Genomic DNA, 22962 nt, shown 5'->3' with positions numbered 1-22962 from the left:
ATGATTGGACTTCTCCCATTCACCAAAATACGATATTAACTATGCAAGCTTATGTGTAACAGCACCTAAATCTTATTATCATATAACAGTCTGCATAGACTACACAGGGAGTAAGGAACTGAAATAGTGAAGTTTCAGTTTGAGTACATAAATATTTTCTCTTTTACAGAATATTTTTGATGAAAGAAAATATAGAACGATAGAATCCATAGAATCATTTTGGTTGGAAAAGACCCTTAAGTTCATCAAGTCCAATAGTTGAAGTAACACTACCAAGTCCACCACTAAACCATGTCCCTAAGCACCACATCTACATGTCTTTTAAATACCTCCAGGGAGGTGACTTCACCACTTCCCTGCTTTATTTAGTTACCTGCTTGTATTTAATGGTAAACTTTAAGAAGTATTTAAAAAAAATAAAAAGCCCTCCTTCTAATCCAAAGGATTTTTAAAGAGAGGTGGAAGAAACACTGACCTTACACGGCCATATAGTGTGTAAGGTCTTTGATTTATTTTTTAAATTTAAACTCTAAAGTTCCTAGAGATAAGGACTTAAACCTGTGGTGCACAAGTATATTGCCAACCATGGTGAGTTATTATAGCAAAAATTTGTTAACTTAAAATTTAATTTTGTCTAAATATCTCAAACTTCTGTGGAGAATAATGGGAATGTTTTGCTGTAAAAATAAAGGAGGTGAGAGCACAATGGAAGAAACAATAAAAGCCATGGAAATATTATTTTTACCTACTGTTGTGCCATACTGGTAGCACAGAGAGATATTATGCAATGTTGGAAATACATAGCATTGGTTTAATGACTGGTTTCATAGATGTAAAGCAAAGCACACCCATTAGCACAATATTTTGTATTTATGTGTCATCATACACTGATTAGTTTTGATAGATTTCTATTCTAGCTCTGTAAGAGGTGTGATTTATTTCATTACCAGGAAATTAACATATAGGCATGAAGTGAATTTACACCCCGAAACATCTAAGAGTTAAAGAATCCTTATTTGTTGCTCTCGAGCCAGGAGTTGGCAAGCATGTCTCTAGATAGCGTATTGGATGGACATATTAGATGTCCGCAGAGTGACAGGCATGTGGCTGCATTCAGCAACGCAGTCGTTCAAGATCACTGACCATCTACAGACGAAAACGCCTTTTTCTCTGTGTTTTGCCTCTCTTTACCTGGATGGGTGGTATATATCCCTACTCTGTCAGGTAAACCTAGAGACTACAAACGGACTTCTGATTCACTTAGCATATTCTCCCAGGTTAGCTCCAGGATGGTCTCACTCCCTGCAAGGCAAGGAAGTGTGGGAGCAACCTACCATGACAGTAACATTTTCTGAGGGAAGAACATAACTCGCAAGCAAAGGCATTGTGGAAGACACAAGTCCAAGAGTTTATTTATATGACTGCACCAGCTCTCTTTGCCCAGGGAAGTGGTGGAGTCACCATCCCTGGAGGTGTTTAAAAGACACGTAGATGAGGTTCTTAGGATTATGGTTTAGTGCTACAGTTAGGTTATGGTTGGACTTGATGGTCTTATGGGTCTCTTCCAACCAAAATGATTCTATGATTTTTGGTGGTACATAACACTGAAGGATTTGGAGTGTCTTACTCTTCTGTGGCAGGCTGAATTTAGAAGTGATCTTTCTAGGTATTTATGTAATTTTTCTTGATCATTGCTTGCATCATATTTTGTCAACTTCTGGGTTTCAACCCTCACTTGTTCAACTAGGTTCTTTGGACAATTATAGCTAACAGTAGTCAGACCTTGCTGGACTTAACATTATCAAGTTGGAAATAAATTGTGATTTTATCTAATCTAACTTCAACATAAGGATAAATTGAAGTTTTGAAAGATTGTAATAAAAGCTGTGCGAGTGTAACTGTGTCTAATATTTTGTACTAGGACAAAATCTTAAAGGACATCTGTCATGACAGGGAATATCGAAACATTGGCTATATATATTTATCAAACGAATGCTTGATTAGACTTTCGCAAGATAGGAGATGATAATTTGCTCTTAACAAATTCATTTCACATCACAGGTATTTTTTATTTTTATTTCAGACATCACTAGAGTTTCTTTTCAAACTCTCGTGAATTGATGGAAAGATAAATTGGAAAAATATTGGTTAAAGATATTAATCAGGGCAAGAAGGTAATTTATTTTAAATATGCTTGTCTTGTTCTTTGTTACAGAGAGCACAGAGCTATAGTAATACAGCAAAATATGTACAACTGAGAATATTCGTAGCTAAATTATTGGGAGCAGAGCATTGCACAAGAGGCAAGCCCAATTAGATCACTACACTCCTGTCCCCAGCACTTGTTTTTTATTATACAATACAGTAGATCTCACTGCAAGGAAATTTGCCTGGTGTTTATGTACCAGTGTGTTGTACTAAAAAAAGTATATTGCAATGATGTTTGTCTCACAGCTTTAGTATAAATAAACAAGAGATTTTTCTGCCAAATTCGACTACAAGAGCAAGTATTTCTCCAGTAGTACGTTTTTTAAAAGTACAGAGATTTCTTTAAAAATTTGCTGTTAGGTAGAAGGAAGAGCTGGAGTCCCAGATTTCTGTCCTTTGCTGAGCCCTCTGTTTCTGCAATGGTCTTTCCACTGAGGATTCCTTTGGCAGAAAAGATCGTTCACAGAATCACAGAATGGTTGGGGCTGGAAGGGACCTCTGGAGATCATCTAGTCCAACCCACTTCAGCAAGGTTAGGGCTGATAGAGCCTCTGCTGAATGAGTGATGATTTTTATTTTTTACTGATTAGAAGGAGATGAACCTGGCTGCCAGAATGAGTCCTTCAGAACTACTGCCGTGTAGCAGGAATGAGATCTGGTCTGAAACTTTAACTTATGCATCGAGGTCATCCAGTCTAGCAACTTGCAGGATCAGAGGGGGCACTGGAAGATGAATTAAAATACACTTGTGTTTTCAGTACTGCATATGAAGATCAAAGTCACAGTGGTGATGTTTTCACTGTTTTTACCTCAAGGTCTCTGTAGAAACCATTTTGGCAATGAGTTAAACAATTCATATGGTCATTTTTTTTTTTTATAACCCATGACTATCATTTACTATGTTATTAAGAAAAAATTATCTCTCTAATAACTCTCTTCATATCCTCCTGCTACTGGAGTAACTTGGTGAAGTGAGGTCAACTCACAATGAAGCACGAAATTTTATGGGGTTTATTTTCTGCATTTATTTTCTGTAATAGTAGCATTCAGAAAATGACTAAGTTTAATGGTTTAATTATGCAAAAAGAAATGGTTTTCATAACTCCTTCCACTGAGCATTCTCTCTCTCATACAAGATATGGCATCAGAAGGAGCTGATAAGTACTGTGATTTCATCTTCAGGATTATATGTATCATTTAATTGAGATTAATTAGGCAAAAATATTCAGTTAACTCTGAAATAAGCCTCTGACTATTTTGTCCAATGGTTTTAATTCCTTCTTTCTAAGAGAGACATCTATAACCTTATGCCAAGGAGTACATGGTTTTATTAGGAGCCCACAGCTATCACTGCAGTAGGGCACCATTATCTAAGTTAAACAATAAATGAATGGTCAGAAATAACAAGGACAGGAAAAAGGTGCTAGTTTTAATCTGTGATAATAATATAAAATTACGTGAAGCCCAACTTTATATGTTTTTTTCGTGCAGGCTATGCAGTTATTTTATGCAGGAAAAATCAGGTCCATGGATGACAGAGTGATTGGCATCATCCCTTTACTCACTCAGGACAAAAATTTTATTTCTGTTTTTTAACAAACTAATTCAGTACATTTTCTACAACATTTGCAGACTTAGCACACATCTTCTTCAAGTGTTCAGCAATTGTAGTTCTTGTACCTCTATAATTCAGTGTCATGTTACACCTCTCCCTTCCATTGAAAAAGCTTTCAAAGTCATTATAAGTCATCTTCATATCAACAATAATTCTTTTTTGTAATTTGGAAAATTAGATAACTGCGTAATGGACAGCTGCTAATATGTACCTCAGAACATTTCACTTTATTAATGATTCTTGATGTCTTGTTTTCTCACTATTTGGATTTAGCTCCTCTTTCGCTCAGGTATATTGGTGTCCCTGAGTCTTTCTGGGCCGCAGCTGGAGAAAGTGGTGATTGACAGGACCCTGGTGGGGAAGCTCATCTCCGACACCATCAGTGATGGTAATTACACCCACGTGCAAATCAATTGCCTACATTAACAATAGGGTAGAGAAACAGTATGTCAACAGGTAGTCTAATTATTGCCACTGGGGACTTGGAAACACAACAAGTAATTGCATGTAAAGGCATAGTTACAACCCTCAGGACTAAGAACACTTTAAGAATAATATTTAACATCAAAGTTTTCAGGCTTGTCAAATACTGAATGGGTTTCTAAAATTCATTTTCTTCACATTTTAATCACTGTGAACATGCCATTTGAACTTGTCATGTTTATTTCATAAGTGGGAAAAATGAGACAGAACCAAACATTAGCCAACTAATTGATTACATGGGATAGTTATTATTAAAATATGTACTTACTAGAAAATGCTGGATAACATTTTTTACATGGAGAGTGTTCTGATATAGTTTCTAGATTTCCAAAATCTCACTACTGTTATTAACTAGTGGCTCCTAAAAATGAAGTTTTGTTTAACACAGAAGAAAACTTATGAAAATGTACCAGTTTTCAACAGCTTTATAGTATGGCTATAGTTTATGCAATGTGTCTCTAATGAGCTCCACTGAGAACCCAACCAGGTGTCAGTATTTTGGCATCTGCGTGATCAAGGATATGGAATTTTGGAGCAAGCGAAATTACATATGCATTATCTTCCAAATTCTTAAAAAGTAGAACAAATTACATCCCTTTAGTAAGAATACATACTAGATTTAGCCTTGATCTTTAATGATTTGTTTTCTTCCATACCTAGGCATCTATTGAATATTGACCTGGTTATTCAAGAAAGCTGCAATACTGTCTCTCGCTGATCTTTTCTTATCGGTATATTGTAGTTTACTCTTGAAAAATAACGTTAATATGTTATTAGAATCTTCAGTATTAAAAAAAAATAACCCTAACCTAATTTTTTATCAACCAATTACACAGAGTGTAAGACACGTTTAATGTCCTGACTCCTTTTTTTCACTCTTCACTTAAGTTATTAGATTACTAATTCCATCTCAGATTTTCCTGCCCTTTGCTCCAGAGGGAGGATTTCATGCTTTCAAGTGACAAAAAGTGGGAAAGCATGGAAGCTAAGGTTATACCCAAGTTGAAGTTGTTTGTAGAATTTATTTAGAATGCTCTCTTAGAGATATATATATAGATATAGTGAAATTATACATATCTCGCCTTACATTGGCTTAATATGTCATAGAAATACAACTTAAAAAAATACTGCTAACTACAAAAGCTTACAACTAAAGCAATAATGTAGCAACCAATATGTTTTCCTACAGTTACACCACTTAAACTGCTATAAATAATGTTATATAATGGTTTGTCCTTATTTTCACATATTGAAAAATTTCATATTTGGTAATACCCGTGTCTGAAGGTGAAAGAGGACTACTTCTTTTCAGTAAAAGCAAAACCCGCAATACGTGTCATTGCAATATGGTGGAGGTTTTTCAGGAACAACAAAATAAGATACTTTTGTTACTCACACAAATAGTGTTCAAAATACAAATTTTTGTGCTGAACTATCCTTACGTAAGAACCATGACATAACATTGTCCTAGAATAAATTAGTTTTAATCCAACATAATTGCATATCTTTCCAAATCTAGGTTGGAACTAGGATTATTATTATAAATTGGGCCAAAATAAATTTGATATTTAATACAAGAAGTCTGTATAAAAATAATAGTTCTTATTTTAACAATTGTGTATATGTAGAAATGGATAAGATTACATCTGCCAAAATTACTTATGAAATGTTGTAATTCTAACTCAGAGTAGCATGCCCTCTTAACCTTTCGAATAAAGGTCAGATTGTGTGCACAAAATACAGATTTAAAATTGCATGTATAATTCTCCAGCTGCTAGTAAAGTCCTCCTGATTTTATTATTTATAAGCTAAATTAAAAAATAAATTTTATTAGAGAAAACAGAAACATTTCTTTCCAAAAGAAAACAGTATTTCTCATTTTCTAAATTATTTGTGACACTGAGGTCTTGCAGTACTAATGTATAGAATATTAACAGCACTACCTGCCTTTTTAGGGTAATCAGATTCTGCAGCATATGAGTCCACTCTGAATAATGGTCTCACTGTGCCCACAGTTGTGTCCATGTCAATCTGGTCTCTGCTCCTGCCCCAGACAACCATGGATACTGAAAATCAAGGCACTGCTAGTCTCGTTCATACCTGTCCAAGAGTCTTTCAGTCCCTCTTTCCTTGCTTCAACCAAAATTTCACAAGCATCTGAGGTGTGCTGTAGGTCATCTTTAATGGAAACTATGTCTGTGAGGATAACAAAATATTTTAACTGTGTACATATTGATGGTACCATACTCAGTGGCTTTGAATTTTCATGTGTGTTTAGGATCTTGGCTGTAGCTTCTAACTCACCGAGATACTTTATCACCATTTCTTTCTTTTTTTTTTTTTTCCCAAAGCTAGTGTTATTGTTACATTGCAAAGGCAATTATTTGGCTTTAAACCTTACCCTTCAGTATTTGCATACCAGATACTTCAGAGCTGTGCCAGTACATGACTATTGGAAAATGAAACTGGTTGTAAGTCAAACAAAACCAATGCACAGCTGAGTAGCCAGTTTTCACTGCTTGTATGTAAGACTGAGCTGTCAATCTACTTATGGGTATATAAAATACATTAAAGAATCTAGGATATTAGTCACAAATTGGGGGGGGGGGGTGTTTTTCAGGCATTGTTCTGCAGGGTTTATTTGTTTGTTTTTAAATCCAGTTCCTGTTTACTTGGCATTTTCCTTTTAGCGGAGATTCCTGAGTTTGCTTTCTGAAAATAGCTTGCTAGCCTAACTTTAAACCTGATTCTCATTAACAATTCTTCAGTGATCTGGTACTAGTTACCCTGATGACTCACTTCATTCTCAGACTTCTCTTGAAAAGTGAACACTGCTCGAATAACTGGATAACAGTTAGGAAAAGTCCTAGATGCTATTGTCTAATTGATTTTCATTGTCAAATTAGTTAACCAATTTTATATTGAACTATTTTTGTCTAGCACCACCTTATGATAACAGCAGGGATTCCACTGCACTTTTCCAGACTCCAAGGAAGTCAGTTCCATCTTGGTTACCTGTATTGTTTGGGTACCTTGTGGAGCTTTCAACAAATTCAGAAGCTCTCTAAAGCATAATCCTCTATGTAGTGACCTCCTTGGTGTCTGCAGCAGCACCTGGAATCTTACAGTGTCAAAATACCAGATATACCTCAAGTACTAATTTGCATTTATCATCCTTAACACAAGCAGTGCTGTATTAAGTGCATTTCTGAAATACCAGTGGATGTTACCATAAGAAAAAAAAAAAGTAAAGGCTGAACTGAGATGAAAATGAATGTGGACGAGCATAAAACATATATTTGAATGTAGTGGTAACTTGATATGAGGTAATTTATTCAGGTTTATGTAATCAGAGTACTCCCTAGGCTTTATTTCTCATTTCCAAGAAGGTCCTGGCAGGATGTCACATTGATGTCTTTTAGGAGATTATGGAGGCTTCGGTGTAATATTTAAGATACTGTCTTGAAAAAATCATTTTTTGTAATGTCTCAGTGAAGGGTTCAGTAATTTCTTGTGTTACTAGAAACAGGTATTACAGTGGTGACAATATTTGTTTGTTTTTCAGCTGTTCTTACGGACAATTTCATCATCTTGTCATTTGAGGACCATAACCAACTCTGCTTTATTCAGTTTACAAAGAAGATGGATTCCCTCGATGTAAACAAAAGACTGGAAAAACTCTCTTGTTTGGACTTTAAGGTAAAGCTGTCAATGATGACTGTAAATACTGCAGTAACTTTACGTTGTGAATCACTGGTACTCACTGATAGTGTATAACAATGTAAATTGCAAACATTTATATAACTGATCAGAAAACTCAAATTCTAAAAATATCAGTTATTGAAAAGTCAAAAAAAATTACATGGCATTCTGAGTTAATGAGTTAATATAGTGTGCCAAGAGGGATCCGGCTTTCTACTGTATTTAGGTTAACAGCTTAGTTGAATTACCCTTGCTTAACAGATTACCTTGTGCCAGTTGAGCAGCAGTAACTGACCCTTTGCACATTCTCAGCATTTAACAAGCATGAAGCAAAATCTGTGACCTCAGTGTAAAATATTTAAGCTAATGTGTTTTACCTCGTGTGCTGTGGGCTAAAAAAGCATGCATGGTCAATTACTATGGCTCAGCTGATATACATGAACTCATGAAGTTATGATAATTCACTCACCTGTCTGAGGTCCAAGACTGTTGTAATTCTTAGCAGAAATCTTAATTTTCCCGCTAGTTACAGTAATCATATTGTTAGAAGAGTTGGTCTTACAGTTAAGGCACTGAGCTAGGACTCAAAATACAGAATCTGAGTTTCTCACCACTGACAAACTATGTGTGTGACCTTAGGCAAGTGACTTGGTGCCTCTGTATCTCAATTCACTACTTACACAGTGAAGATTAAAATACTTCTTTTTTCCAATCCTTTATGTATGGATGTGTCTATACCACAGTCACTGCAGTAGCTGAAATGTAGTCTAGAGATACCTGAGCTGTCTTTAAACTGGCCAGTTTGGATGTCAGTAGAAACCAGCTCATCTCAAGCTGAATTACACTGTGTCTTGGATGGATTGGACTGTGTAGACATAATTTATTTCAACCATAAGCTCTTTGACATCAGGGCAGTGGCTGAACTTAGGTGGAAGTGCTTGGTGCTACAATAGTATGAAACAATAATCAGCCAAAGGCAATTAACTTTGAAAAGGCAGAGTGGGAAAGGGGCTGCATCCAATTCACTGCAAGAACAAAGAAGAGACAAGCCTTTGCCCAAGAAAGGTAGACAGATGTAGTAAGCAAAAGAGACAGTTTGTATTTATTTCAGACTGAATAAATGTTAAGGAAAACAATCTTGTGCTAGCAAATATTTTCCCCTTGACAACCCCTCAGTAATTTGCTTCCTCACATACAGGAGTTTGCATCTGCAAGGCAAGCTTTTTAAGGGTGTTTTTAATTTAAGTTTTGCCATATTATGTTTTAACTTGCTTGGTAGAAATACTTTCTGCTAGGATGAATATCTAATACATTTTCCAGGCTGTTTCAGTTCAGGGCCTCTTTTCAGCAACGACTTGTGTTTGCGAGATTGATCCAACCTCTATAACGTGGATTTGAGACAGTTCACTGTTCACCAGGAACTGAGCTGATACGTAGTTTACTTTAAAATGATGTGTGCTTATGCCTGGCCTATGGCATTTGTCAAGATTGTGCTGTAGAGGCAGGGGCGATGTGTGGTGTTTGTGTGTTGGTTTTTTTTTTCAATAGCTCCAAACTAATGAAAAAGCTGTGATGAGCTGAAGACTGCCTTCATCATTTAATTGTGAGGGCCATAGCTCCATGCTTAATATATGTTTAGGAAATACATTTTGTGGGTATTGCTGGGCACATTTTGGATCTAATGGTTATTTTTTGCTCGGGAAAGAAGGAAAGCCTAATCCATAGAAAACTCTCTGCCCTAGGAAACCAGAAATATCTGTTGTACTCCTTAATAGGGTTGTTATGTTCAGTTCTTTGCTGACACAGATGAGCTTCTAGAAACGCCTCCGTGTTCAATGTTAACTTTGCTTTCTCTTGAAATCAGTGGGAATCACTGTGGATTATTTCTTTGCCAGCCAAAAAAAGGCATTTGCATTTTTTAATTGAATGTTCTTTTGTGTGAGGCTTGGTAGTTAGGCAGCTAACTATAATTTTTATTATCTTCAAAATTGCACTGGTATGAGCCAGCAGAAAGTATTATTCACTACTGCAATAATATTATGTCAGCTCTCTGCATTGAATTAGAGTATTTTATGGCCACTTTTGGTCAAATTTACAAAACCTAAAAGATTACAGACACAGTCACCAGTAGTGTCACTCTCGGTAGTAACAAAAGAAACAAAAGATGGTCCTCGATTGCAAGTGCGCAAACTTGTAACAATACACACTTTAGAAAAAACGGTTCCTTAGTGTGGATTTTTTTTCTCAAGAGAGATTGAATTAAAAGGTAGCTTGCAGTGGTATAAAACAACCATGAGATTAAAATATGGAGCTAAGATTCAGGAAATTTGAGTGTAGCCTTCATCTCTGCCTCTGACTTTTGGTGTAGCCTTGAGAGATGTACATAGTATTCGAGTTTAAATTCCCATTTCTGAAATGAGGAAAATGCTTGCTTACAGTCACGTGTAATGATATAATTCAATTTTCGTCATATTTACTTTGTCATTCCTTTGCTACCTGGACAGAAGTAACTTCACGTTGTTCACTGTCCAGCAGCATGGTGGGCAAAACTGGCAGGGAACACTAGGAAGTACTGGACGCCAGAGTGCTATTAATAATAAGAACAAGTCAACCATGCTTTCCTCCTTGCAGTTTGGTATTTATCCAAAAGTTGGGGTTTTTTTTACACAATACATACCTAAATGGAAGAATTACTTTCTCTATCCTCTTCCTTTATAAACAATACCACCTTGGATTTTATTTACACTTTGAAAAAAGGAAGACTTATGATATGAATCACTACAGTCTTGAAGACCAGCAAAATAAAAAAACAACTGTTATCGTTTGCCTTTTCTCAGTGGCATTAGTCCATGTTTGAAAGTGCTGTGTCTAATGCGAGACGTAAAGGTTTACAGATTTGTGGCTGTTATTACGTAGGAAATTGTTATGAACAGTTAACACTGCAATACAGCACTAATTAATATCTGTGGAAGTATTTGTGGTTTTCCATCCTAACAAATGTAACTTTAATTCAAGTATCAGCTACCTGTTAACTTTGCTGTATGTTTTATCTTTACACTTGCTAAAGAGTATTTTGACAAGTAAAACACAGGATATTCTGAAAATATTTACCTTTTCCAAGTTTTTCCTGTCTGTGTTTTTTTTAATCCATTTCAATTTAGTGAAGGAGGAGACAGTACAAGGAGTTAAATGTTTACCATGAGAGAACAACATTGGTAATTACTTTGATTTCAGCTCCTTTTGATGTGTATTCAGGGGATGAAGAGGTCAGTAATATTATGACCATGCAAATAGAAAAGGGTTCTTTTTGACCATATAAAAACCAGCAAAGGATTATTAAAGCATTAACCTTGATTTTAATGGCCTTGGTTGAGTGGTGAGATCACAATTTGGATGAGCCTGATTATTTACTAAATACAATACATAAATGCAACGGGTTCTTAACACCCATTGCACTCTGGCATTATCGCATTACTGCCATCCTTTGTTGCCTTGCAGACAGGAATATGAAAGCAATCTGTCATGTAGTGAGCCTGGCTCCAGAAGCATTTCTCTGATAAGAAGACCCCCTGCCCTTTGCTAGTGTCTGGTCCAGTAGGCTTAGCCATGCGCTTAATCCCCAGAAAGTGGTTCGATTATTGCTGACCAGCAATGGCAAGATAGTTTTTTTTTTCCCCTAGCTATCAACCTTCCATTAATTCCTTAAGCAGAAATGCGGTGCAATCTATATTTCCTTGGCATGTGTCACCCAGATGGTGCACTGCTCATGTTTTCAAATAACCATGCTCCAAAATAACAGAGTTTGAATAATAAATTCCATAAATCCTTCCTGAGAAAGAGGCGCAATTCTCAAGAGCTGCAAAAACTTTACGCATGATGCTGTAGCTCATCCACATTATGCAGAAAAGTACATATTCTCTTGCAAAGCGGATGTTTGTATCTGGATTCCTTAATTTAGAGAGGAAAAAGAAAGGTATATATTTGCTCAGACACTGTAGAATATATTTAATATTTGATTATGTCTTAAACACTAGCCTGAGCTCCCTGGTCAGCTTTGCAGAACTTGTCATTTAATATGGCTAAGCTTAAATCCTGTGTGTAGGTCGATGCTGTCAAGCAACCATGACTGTACATTTTGGTATTGATTGGAGTCATTGCAGTAAATTCCTTCTTAACTCACATTCCTTTCCTTCCCAATCCCCTCCCCATAGATAAAAGTGTGAGCATGTCTTTTTCTGTCTGAGGAGATATTTTTTACATTTACAGGCAGCCTATATGAAGATATATGTACACAGACCTCTGTGTATATATACATTCTCTTTCACACATCCAAAGTAAATGCTCCCAATCGCTCCTCAAATTTGTCACCTCAAATATTTCCTGCGTTTTTTCTTCCATCAGGTTTCTTATATTTCTATACCTGGACCAGAAGGTAGAAGGATGAAACGTCACCTGGCAATAAACTGTATGCAAGATATGGTCATTTGCTGGTGGTCAGCAACTAGTGATGGAGCATGGCCTTGGTCTCCTATTTCCTGTGAGAGGGACAGAGCCAACCTATTGCTGTTAGGCTGTGCACATGGCAAATTGGAGGTAAAGTGCTGAACTCTCTTGTTACATGATTTTTTGGATTTGCTAAAGAAATAACTATTCAACATAAATGCATATTCAGGTAGATACAAAGAACAGATATGATAAAAACATGAGAAAGGAAGATCAGCCATTCTAATCTTAAAAACAAACGTTTGTTATTTAATGAAGAAAAGCACCTTACTTAGTATGTTTACTATTTTCATATCAAAACTGGCAATTTGAGAAATGTAGCAAGGAAGTTAGGTCTTTAAAATGCTTTTAATAGCTTTGGAGGTGCTAACACAGAAAATAAAAGTATCAGAGTACCACTAGAAAACTCTGAGTTAGAAACTGTAGCTGTTGCATGCTTGTCTAATGCAATTATTTTACATTGTCTGCAACGTTAACTGATAGGCATTTTACATCTATTTTAAGTATTTTGTTACAAAATTTTAGCTACACCCAGATGCTGCCTTAATTGTTGCTAGGAGTGTTGATCAAGTCAGGGAATTTTTTTTCTTAAAGAAAAAGTCAAAAATCCCAATCTACAGGTGGGAATGTAAGATACAGGTTAGAACAAGGCTACAAGCTGACTCTCTTCCTGAGGCTTGCGTAGTTTACCCTTTTAGGCAGATGTTTCCATTTCATCTATTTAAGAATATTTGAATCAGGTTTCTTATGTTAGGTAAAAATTTAAAAATGAAGCTATCTGGGCTTATTCTGAAAAGAACTGGAGCCTGAATCTAAAATTTAAAAGCTGTTCTGGACTAGCATCTTGTATAGATGCTCCTGTGTTTGGAGTTTTATTTTCAGTTTAGCTTAAGCCACTGCTAATATGGACTAAAAAGGCATTGACTGTGGGAGAAGAGCACAAACTTGAGGATCAGCTGTGGAATAGCTGATCTGGAGTAGCTATTACAGGCTATTTTCCTGTAGGGAAAAAACTTAAGTAACACTTTAGAATAAGCTGCTCTCATAAACAACATCCTGTTGTCTTTAATTAGGGAAGCTGTAAATGTTTTAGTGTCTTGGAATTATTACTTTGATAACTAATATTAATTTCAGTGAGGTTTTTTTTCCCTTGGGATTTTCCATATATTGAAAGCAAAAGAGAAAAGGTACTTGAGACAGCTTTTCTTTCTAATTTTTGTCATTAGTCACTGTACAATTTAAGTTTAAATTAGCTCCAGTTGTGCTGTCTTTACTTCTTTTCATTTGACCTCTCTCCACTAGCAGTCATCTTTGACTCATCTCTCTCCTCTGCCCGATATACACCTGCAGTTCTCAATTCCCCCTGCAGCTATGCTCAGTCACATACAAAAATTACTCTGGTAGCTAAAACATATGGTTGTTCTTTGTAAGTTTTTTTTCAGCCTAGTCCCTGTGCCAGTTTGATGCTATGAAACTTCATGCTACTGACATTTCAGATCTTATTTCTTACCATGCCTTCTGTATGACAGCGACATTCCCATGCCTTTTGTTTCCTTGCCACATCTTCCAGAAAGCTCCCTAATACCAACATAGCAGTTTGTAATCTCTGTTTTCTGAGATGTTTTTTCAGAGACTCATTTCTTCTAAGTAACTCACAGAAACCACTGTGTCAGTTTAAAGCTTTCTTCATTTCATTTTATATATTATAGGGAGATTTTGAAATTACAGCATTGCTCTGCATCTTTCAGTACACCTTGTTTTATCCTTTTCTGGTTTAGATTCTAAATTGCTCAGGGCTGAGGCTGTCTAGTGTAGTCCCAAGCGCATCACTGGTGCTTAACACAATGATAATAAGCATTCACTGAGCCTTTAAGCCTAAACTCGCAATCCTTTTAATTTAACCCATATTGTAATATAAATATAAGAAAATTATTTTTAAAAGCAGAACTGCCAGATTTAACCGTTCAGTTGCTTTCCCTTTTCTGATTCTTTTCCTGTACTTGTCTGTTTTAATTCTAAGATCTTTGGATGAAATTTATTTTCCTGTATTTGTCAATAAAATACCAAGCACTGTGCCAGGGCTACGGAAAACTTAGTTATATATAGATAACAAACTGTCTTGCTAGTTGTCAATTAGTCTGTTCCATGTACTTATCTTGAATGGTCAGTGGGGTGCTGTGTAGCCTGTATGCTTCCCCTATGTATCCGTAACAGGTAACCTATGGTACTGTTTGGGGGTTTGTTTCTTGATTTCTCTAGTGCTCCTTATGGGCAGTAATTAAATTCCCGTGCATGGATGGGGGGTGCCATAGCTCAGCAATTCTAGAAGTAGCATCAACCCCCAATCTGCTGTTAACTGAGGTACATTTTTCCACTATAGGGTCTCGGAGGGGAACTTTAACTTAATGCCTTTTACTTCTGAGGGTCATTTGATAGCTTAAACGTGAGCAAAAATGTAGTTAGCTTTTCTGGACAGCTTCTAAACAGTTATTCTCTAGGTCAAATACAAAAATGCAGTGTTTCTGTGAACATGCTTATTTGCCTCTCTTTGCCTCTACACCCTTACCATTTGTAGTGTTCCCCAGGTATAGACCTGGAATAAAAACATGCCATGCCATTGTTATTCATGAAAGTAAATCCATATTTATTACAATATATTTGACCAATAATATGAATTTTCTCCTAGTAAATTATTATTGTCAACAGAAGAAGAATGAAAAGCATGAACTGATTCAGTTTGGAACATTTATCAAAGAAAGTGTAGTAAAATAATACCACCAACATTTTACTTGAAAATAGTAGTATCACTTGGATAAAACAGCATTATTATCTAGACTTAAGAGAAAAGCAGGAATTGCTGAATGTTTAGCCTGTGAAGAGCTGTTGGGCATGTTTGGTTTACAAAAAATTAAACCAAGCATGAGGAAATGAACGGGTGCTACCCATAGCCGTTCCACAGCACCTTGATGCTGACCTACGGAAACCACAAAAAGATCTGCCAGCTACTGACTCTCTTCTTGTTGTGGCAAAGGTAAATGGGGCACTTAGGTGATACTACTTCCTCCCTAAAATAATTTTCTGAGTGTTTTTTGCTGCCCACCATAAGAGTGCTTATTAGGATGAGAACAGGAATAGCTCTGGGACAAGGCAGCTCAACCCATCATCGTGGTATATATCCTGTAACTACACATTCTGCATTGAAATGGTTCACACTGCACATACCATCCTTGGTGTATTGTGTTCTTAAGCAGTTTTTCAACTTAATGGAGAAAATATATTTGCATTTATTGCATTTATATATTGCATTTAAAATACACTATAAATTTGATTTGAATTATGCTGTGCAGATTTTTTTTAACATTTGCTACTATTAAGGCTAAATAAAGGCATTATTCCTCTAAAACCACAAAGAAATTTTCCTTGCAAATATTGACTTGTTTCACTCCATTTTTTTTCTGAGTTCAGTGGTTACTATGCTGAATGCTGTAAGATTTAGTGAGGAATCATCCCCTGAAGAAATAAAAGTACTTTTCTCTTTAACATAAGACTTTGCTTTGGTGTGCGACATACATTTATATACATGCATGCCCGTTACTGCCGGAATATTTGTCTGTTAAACCTTTGTTTGCTTTCTTGCATGCATTGGTTTCCTCCAGTAAACTCATCCATTCTCCAACTTATTTAATTATTTGGGTTTTGTTTGTTTCTTCTTTGTTAAAGTACCAATGATCAAGGGTGTTTTTTAAATTGTCTCCCTGTGGAGATAATGCTGGTATTTTTATTTCAAAACCAGAAAAGGAATCTTCCAGAAATCATTTCAAACGATTTGCTATGAATAAATAGAATCTGATGTGAAATCATCCTTGGATTAAATGCTTTGAGAGAAAGTCATGTTAAAATCAACATGAACTTTATTCTGCAAACATAAATTAACAGGAGGTGATGGTGCAAGGGCTCATTTACTGCAGTATTTTGCATTTGTCTTTGCCATGTTTATTTTCACTCCATTTAGTGCCAGTGCAAATCACTGAAATTATACTTCAATCTTGTGGAAAAAATAATTTGCTTGAGAGAGAATATTATTTTTCTCTCTCCCAAGAGATAATATTTAATAGTTATTGCTTCCACATTGTTCCTCAAACTTGTGAAATAAACACAGCAGATCTTTTCTGAGTGAGCTATCCTACAATTACTGTAGCACTCAGAAAAACGTCTACGGCGTGTGACCGAATAGCTGAAATACCTCTCACACACATGTAGCAAAGAGTGTAAAATCCTTAATGTCACATTGGGTTAAGAGTTCAGTGAATAATATGGGATAAAGATGATGATGATAAATTTTGAAAGAAAACAAGAATAAATGTTGGCTGAAGATCCAAATAATAAGGTAGCATGTGAGACTCTGAATACAAAGCAGCCAAATAAGTAACCTAGAGCAGGAGCCTTGCGTTTTTATTTTAGAAATGTTTAAAAATAGGGTGGGGGTTTTTTTCTTCCATCTTCATAGTGCTGTATTTTAAAGTATTTTACTCTAGTGTGCACTATACTTCCTGCTCTACATTTCTAATTAAAGTGTTTGTTGTTATTTGGAGCCTCACTGCAAAATTAAATAAGCATTTTTTTTAACATCCATAAAATAAATCAAACATTTTTCTCATCTGAAAGACACACAATTCAGTCACAGCAAGCTTATTTCTCTGTTTCTTTTGTTTTCTTTTTTTATCTGCCTGGTAAGCCAATTTTCTGCTTAAGAACTATTGGTTAAAACTCTTATTTGTTTTGATATGTGGACTTTATCCTTTCCCAGCACTCTATGCAAAATACTTCAATTTTAAGTGTTCAAAGATTTGCACTGAGAAGAGTGATGCTGCCCATACAAGCTAGTGCAATTATGTCTTTCAAACATAAAACGAAAGAAAGTATTTTAACTAGCGTGATTCAGGCCTCTTATTTACAAAGATTAACTGATCACTTTACTTGGATTGTTATGATTTCTGACTCTAGGATTTGAGAACTTCACAAATATAGTATCCATTATACTGCTGATTAGCTGATGCAGAGCACAGGCCAGTACTGCAAGGGGAAAACAATATAAATGTGCAGTAGTGACCCGTGACTGCCACATTAATAAGGGAAATATGCATAAATTATGTGGACAATAGTTAAATACATTTACTATATTTTTGTAGCGTACGTCATGAAACTAAAAGGGACTTGTAAAATTTTTATATATATTATTTATTTATTTATTTTACAAAAAGTAATTGCTTTTACTTCATGCAAAGTACTTCCAGAAATCTTCCCTGGAAATCCAAGGCTAAGTGCTCAGTCCAAGATTTGTGCAAGGCACTTAACACTGAATGGAATCATACACCCCGCCATGTGATATTATGGCTCTGTCTTTCGAGATCCACTGCCCTGTCCCCTCCTCCACAAATCCTACAGTTGTCCTACCCACTTTGGAGGGAACTCCTCCAGCTTTTGCCTTCCCACTCCCCAAGCAAATGTTATGTTAACTTAAAGACATATTGCTATTTTAATGTTCCCCTTTGGGGTTCCAGAGGACTACTGCTCACCAGAAAGGGATGCCAGAGGATTCCTTTAAATGGACTGCTAAAGCACTATGTGCAGTACATTTATTAGCATGTGGCTACTTACCAGAGAGAAAAACAATTGGCAGCATGGACTACCATCTTCTTGGGAAAAAAAAAAAAAAAGCTGTTTTGATCATTAGACTTCTTGTTTTTCAAAAGCATTATCTTAGCCTTATTAACATGTTTCTGTAGTTGTATGTCTCTCTGATTTAGTTTTCCAGTTAGCAGCCTGAAGAATTAAAAATAAAAGTCATTTCTGACAGAGGAACTAAAATCTTCCCACTCAGATGAAAGAGAGTTCCCCCCCTCCCCGTTCAGAGTGCCAAATACCAGTTATATTCAGCAAAACTGGAAACCAGAACAAAGAGGTCTCTCGGCTTGGTGCTCTTCCTCCAAGAGGCACATGAGGCCACTGATGCATGAGAAGCAGCTTATCTGTTCCAATCTAAGGAGAAATGTTTCTCTTGTTTTCAGCCAGAACATGAACAGTAGTGTCCAGAAAAGTTTCCTTTAAGCCTAATTTGTTTAAACACTACATCAAAACTTATGTTTTGAAATGCAGCAAATAGTCTTTCTCTCCATGCAGGAACTTTTTCCCAGTTTAGAATTGTGTTACATACAGCATCCTCCCCATCCTAAACTTCATTTCAAGGATTTGCTCTCAAAATTATGTGAAGCTAGGAAGCTTCTCATCTCGAGGCTCATTAAATTAGCCTTTCAAAATGTAAGATTTAACTTTTTTAAAAAAATTCAAATAGTGTGCAACATTTTGTCCCATTTTTGCTCCAACAAGCAGAACAAAATTATTAATTGGATTCCCTTTGCTTGCTGACTCTCAAACGATCAGACAACAACAGTTATTTTTCTGTGACTATTTCCATTGCTGTTTTCCAGCAGTCACTCCTATAGAATTGTAAAATCCATATTTTGCGTGTTTTCTTCTCTGTTATCTTAACCTTCAAGGCCAGGCTCTCTTCAGAATTTAATAGTTCTTTCAGTCTTTCATCTCTCATAGGCTTGATTATTGTGTGGATCTTCACGAATTTCTTGTAGCTTGTGAGGAGATGTCCGGAGAGGAACACTGGTTTTGGATCAAAATATGTAGATGAATAATGCAGTGCATTAAAACCTGCCACAGGAAGACAGAAATCTGAGTCCCAGAGGGCCTCAAGGCTCATTTCACTGAAGTTATGGAAGCTTTGAAGGCTTGCTTGGGCAAGATTTCTATTTCACATATTTGAAAGGCAGCTACCTGGGTCTCTATCCATACTCTTAGGGAAAACTGCAGAACAAACAATAGCATTTCACCTTGTCTTTATTTGGAGTTAGAAAGCTCCGTGGTCACAGTAATCCTTTGTCCACAATAACCTCTTTTATAGGTTTCCATGCTATGCAATTTAACACCCTAATAAGCTACACATTTCAGCAGTTCTAACATCTGCACAGTAGCCGCTGCACATTTCGTGGGCATAAATGACTAGTTGCAAAGGTAAAGTCATTGGTGAGGGAATGGTGGGGGTGAGAAAATGCTTTTCAAACTAAATAAGTAATTTAATCTTTTCTTTCCACTTTGGTATACATTTTCATTGGTCACTACTCTGTTGAAATTGGCTTAATTGGTTTTCGTAAGATGGATGCATTGCCTTCTCTATTAGGTGTTTTTGCATTAAGTGGCTCTTTGCATGTCCCTAACTGCTCATCTTAAAGTAGCTAAGACTTTTTTATTAACCAGCAACTGGTTTTCAGCCACAGAATTTCAACAGTCCTTTTTGCTTTCCTTTGAATGGGAAAACCCTTTTGCTGTCAAAATAAGTAAACTGTCAGAATAAAACATCCTTCTCAGTCTGATCAACATCCCGAATAACGTGTTTATAAATTGATCAGTTGCTTCTGAAGTAATGGATTATATGCCAAAAGAATCTTAATTTCTTATTCTCTTCCTTCGCAGGATGAAAAGCTAATTTATATGTTCAGTTGGTCTTGTGATCTGTGGAAATCAAGTTTAATCTGCTTTAACTTTATGTGTGCATTTCTGTTTTCCGCCTGAAATTTCCAGATTTCATCCCTCACCCTTTTTCTGCCTTTTAATCACATTTGTTATCCCTTTCTGTGTAAATGTTACTTGCATATCACCTGGACTCTAAAGAAAGGGCTTCCAAAAGTAGTGACAGGTCAGCAGCTTTAGTTCCTGGTGTGAAAAATGCTGTGCATATACCTGAGGGTGGGGTTTGGCTCAGTTCGACATTTTCCTTTCACTCTTTATTTCTGCATGAACAAACACCAGCAAGTTTCTGACTGATTTCTACTACTCTCATTCTTCTAGAAATGTTGGGTTTCTCTCACTTTCAGAGAAATAGCTTTTCATAAGCTAATTTGTAACCTATTTACAGCTGGTGTTTCTCGCACAGTTTCCCTGCTTGAGACCTGTACAACATCTCTTGCTCAAAACCATATATTAGAGGACATGGATCTTCATTGGTCTCCATTGTTGCCTCCATCACTTTATGGTACTTCCTGTGTTTCTGCACTACAAATTCTTGTTCTTTGCCAGCTGCTGTCTTTGTATCATATTCTGCCTTTTTCTTGCTCTTCCAGTTCATTCAACCTTCAAGTACCCCTAATGGTCCCCCTTTTCTGCTATCACAAATTAATTTATTCTGTATCTAAAGCTACATGGCACCAAAGAACATCTACTACCTACTTATTTAGCAATGTATAGTATACATTGTTTAAACATACCATTGTTTTTATCTCTACAGTGTCATAATTTCTGTTACCATGGCCCAGAGCAAATGATCAAAAATCCTCTATGTGCGATGCTCAGAGTAACTTATTAAAAATTTTTCCAGAAATTTTGGGATTTCTTTCCTACCCCACTTGTGAATAATCAGTTATTCTTTTGTATCAGTCAGCTGCTTGTTTCTTTTCTTACCAACACTGGACTGTCCCCTCTTTTATTTTTTATTCTACTAATCTAGTATATATTCTGGACAAACGAATATGGCTCAAACTACGAATATGGCTCAAACTACCAATATGGCTCAAACTACCCTTTTAAAAATTAAACCAGCAGATTTTATAACTCCATTCTTAAAATGCGTATTTGTTTTAGCTTACTGACCCATGAGGAAGCATATTTGCAGCAGTCTATTTTTTAAATCATCAAAGTAAGAATAAATTGTCACAAATGACTACCAAAATATGTTGGATTTCTTTTAGGTTTTGAGTTACGTCCGTACAGAATGGGATCCACTTGATGCGAGCTTCAGCACTAATGAGCCTTATCAGGTTTACACAGTAGAGCACTCCATCTCCGCAGACAAAGAGCCCATGGCTGACAGCTGTGTCTACAAGTGTGTTAAGAACAAAATTCAGTGTATGGCAGTCACCAGAATACCACTACGATCCAAGGCCATCAGCTGTTGCAGAGACGTCACAGAAGACAAACTAGTCCTGGGTTGTGAAGATTTGTCAATAATTCTGTATGAAGCCTACAACCAAGTGACTCTGCTAGCCCAAGCAGAACTGTTGCCTGCTTTAATAACATACCACCCTTCCGGAGCCATATTCGTGGTTGGTAGCTCTCAAGGGGAGCTGCAGCTTTTTGACACGGCACTGTCCCCAATTAAAATTCAGCTTTTAGCACAAGACTATTCACCTGAGGCAACTCTGCAATTCAGTAAACACTTTGACGTGCCTAGCAGCCTCATCCAGATCCAGTGGGCTGCTCCTCAAGTTGCATCTGCTGACACTGACAGCACAGATGTTCATGATCTTTTGATGGTTAGATTTGACAAAGGACCCTTAGGAGTACTTCACTTTAAACTCGGTAAGTTACTGAGCATATCCATTCAACCTTGAGCTCTCAAGGAAACGTCTGTACCTCACAAGTTTTTTGTAGTTTGAAAACAACACCCTCATTTTAGACATACAGGACCAGAGCTGTAAAAGCACATAGTTCCAATAATATCTGAAGATCTAAGCCAAGGAGCTCATTATGTTTCATAATTACTTAGTGTCTTTTCATGTGGGGTCTGACAAAATAGGACCCCAATCTGTTGTTGGATCGGGGTCCCATTATGTTCCCTGCTACTCTAATAAAGCATAAAAATTTACCATATTGAAAATTCTTATGTTCTGTAGTGTATAATTTTAGGAATTGTATTCATTCTGTAGTAATACCCCTAACAAGCTAAAATAAGCTATTGTTATTAATAAGATAGTAATGCTATTTTCTTTCCTAAATTTGTGTGCGTGTGTGTGTCTGATGTAGCTGTCCTTTCCATTATAATGTATTTTTGTCTCAAGACTCTGTTCTTCCTGACTTCAGCAAATGAAGTTACACCATTTCTTTCGCTGAAGTCTTTTCACACAAGAAGGAAGGTTTTCATAACTGCCAGAGAAGTTTGGGCTCTCGGTTAATTTGTAGGAGTTGTAAATAAAAGAAGTAGAAATAATACTAATTTTAGAATTTATATAGCACTTCTCAGTTTAGGTGTAAGGAGACTTTAAGACATGAAAACCATAACTATCTTCATTTTACAAACACAATAACAAGAACCAGTAAAGGAAAGCTAAAAGGCTTTCCAAGAGTTGCACAATGAGTCAGTGGCTGAACTAAGAATAAAACCCCTGCAGTTGCTCATCAGCGAGAACTGTATTCATTCCATTCAAGTCAGGCAAGTTACAGTGGTGCAAACCCACTGTGAGAGCTAAAAAAACAATCATGCCTAAATCTTCTGACTACCAAGCCAGTGTTTCAGCAGGGCAGACACCCATGTCAAATATACTCATCCGGGAAAATGTCAGCATTTTGCCCATTGTCTGTCTGAGGAAACAGGATTACCTTTGTCGATC

At 36.4% G+C, this 22962-nt stretch overlaps 1 protein-coding gene across 1 annotated transcript in view; it reads left to right on the top strand.

Moving 5' to 3' along the window:
* The window catches only part of WDPCP (WD repeat containing planar cell polarity effector), a 151030-nt gene that overhangs the window by 63370 nt on the left and 64698 nt on the right, over positions 1–22962 (top strand). Inside the window, 4 exon segments of the mRNA XM_065631513.1 lie at positions 4097–4211; positions 7872–8005; positions 12410–12601; positions 21325–21934. Of these exon segments, the coding sequence (XP_065487585.1) occupies positions 4097–4211; positions 7872–8005; positions 12410–12601; positions 21325–21934 (1051 nt within the window).

The sequence above is a fragment of the Caloenas nicobarica genome, chromosome 3 (genome assembly GCF_036013445.1).
Source record: "Caloenas nicobarica isolate bCalNic1 chromosome 3, bCalNic1.hap1, whole genome shotgun sequence".
Lineage (NCBI taxonomy): Eukaryota > Metazoa > Chordata > Aves > Columbiformes > Columbidae > Caloenas > Caloenas nicobarica.
The sequence above is the reverse complement of the archived record's forward strand: the minus strand, read 5'-3'. Positions and strand labels throughout refer to the sequence as shown.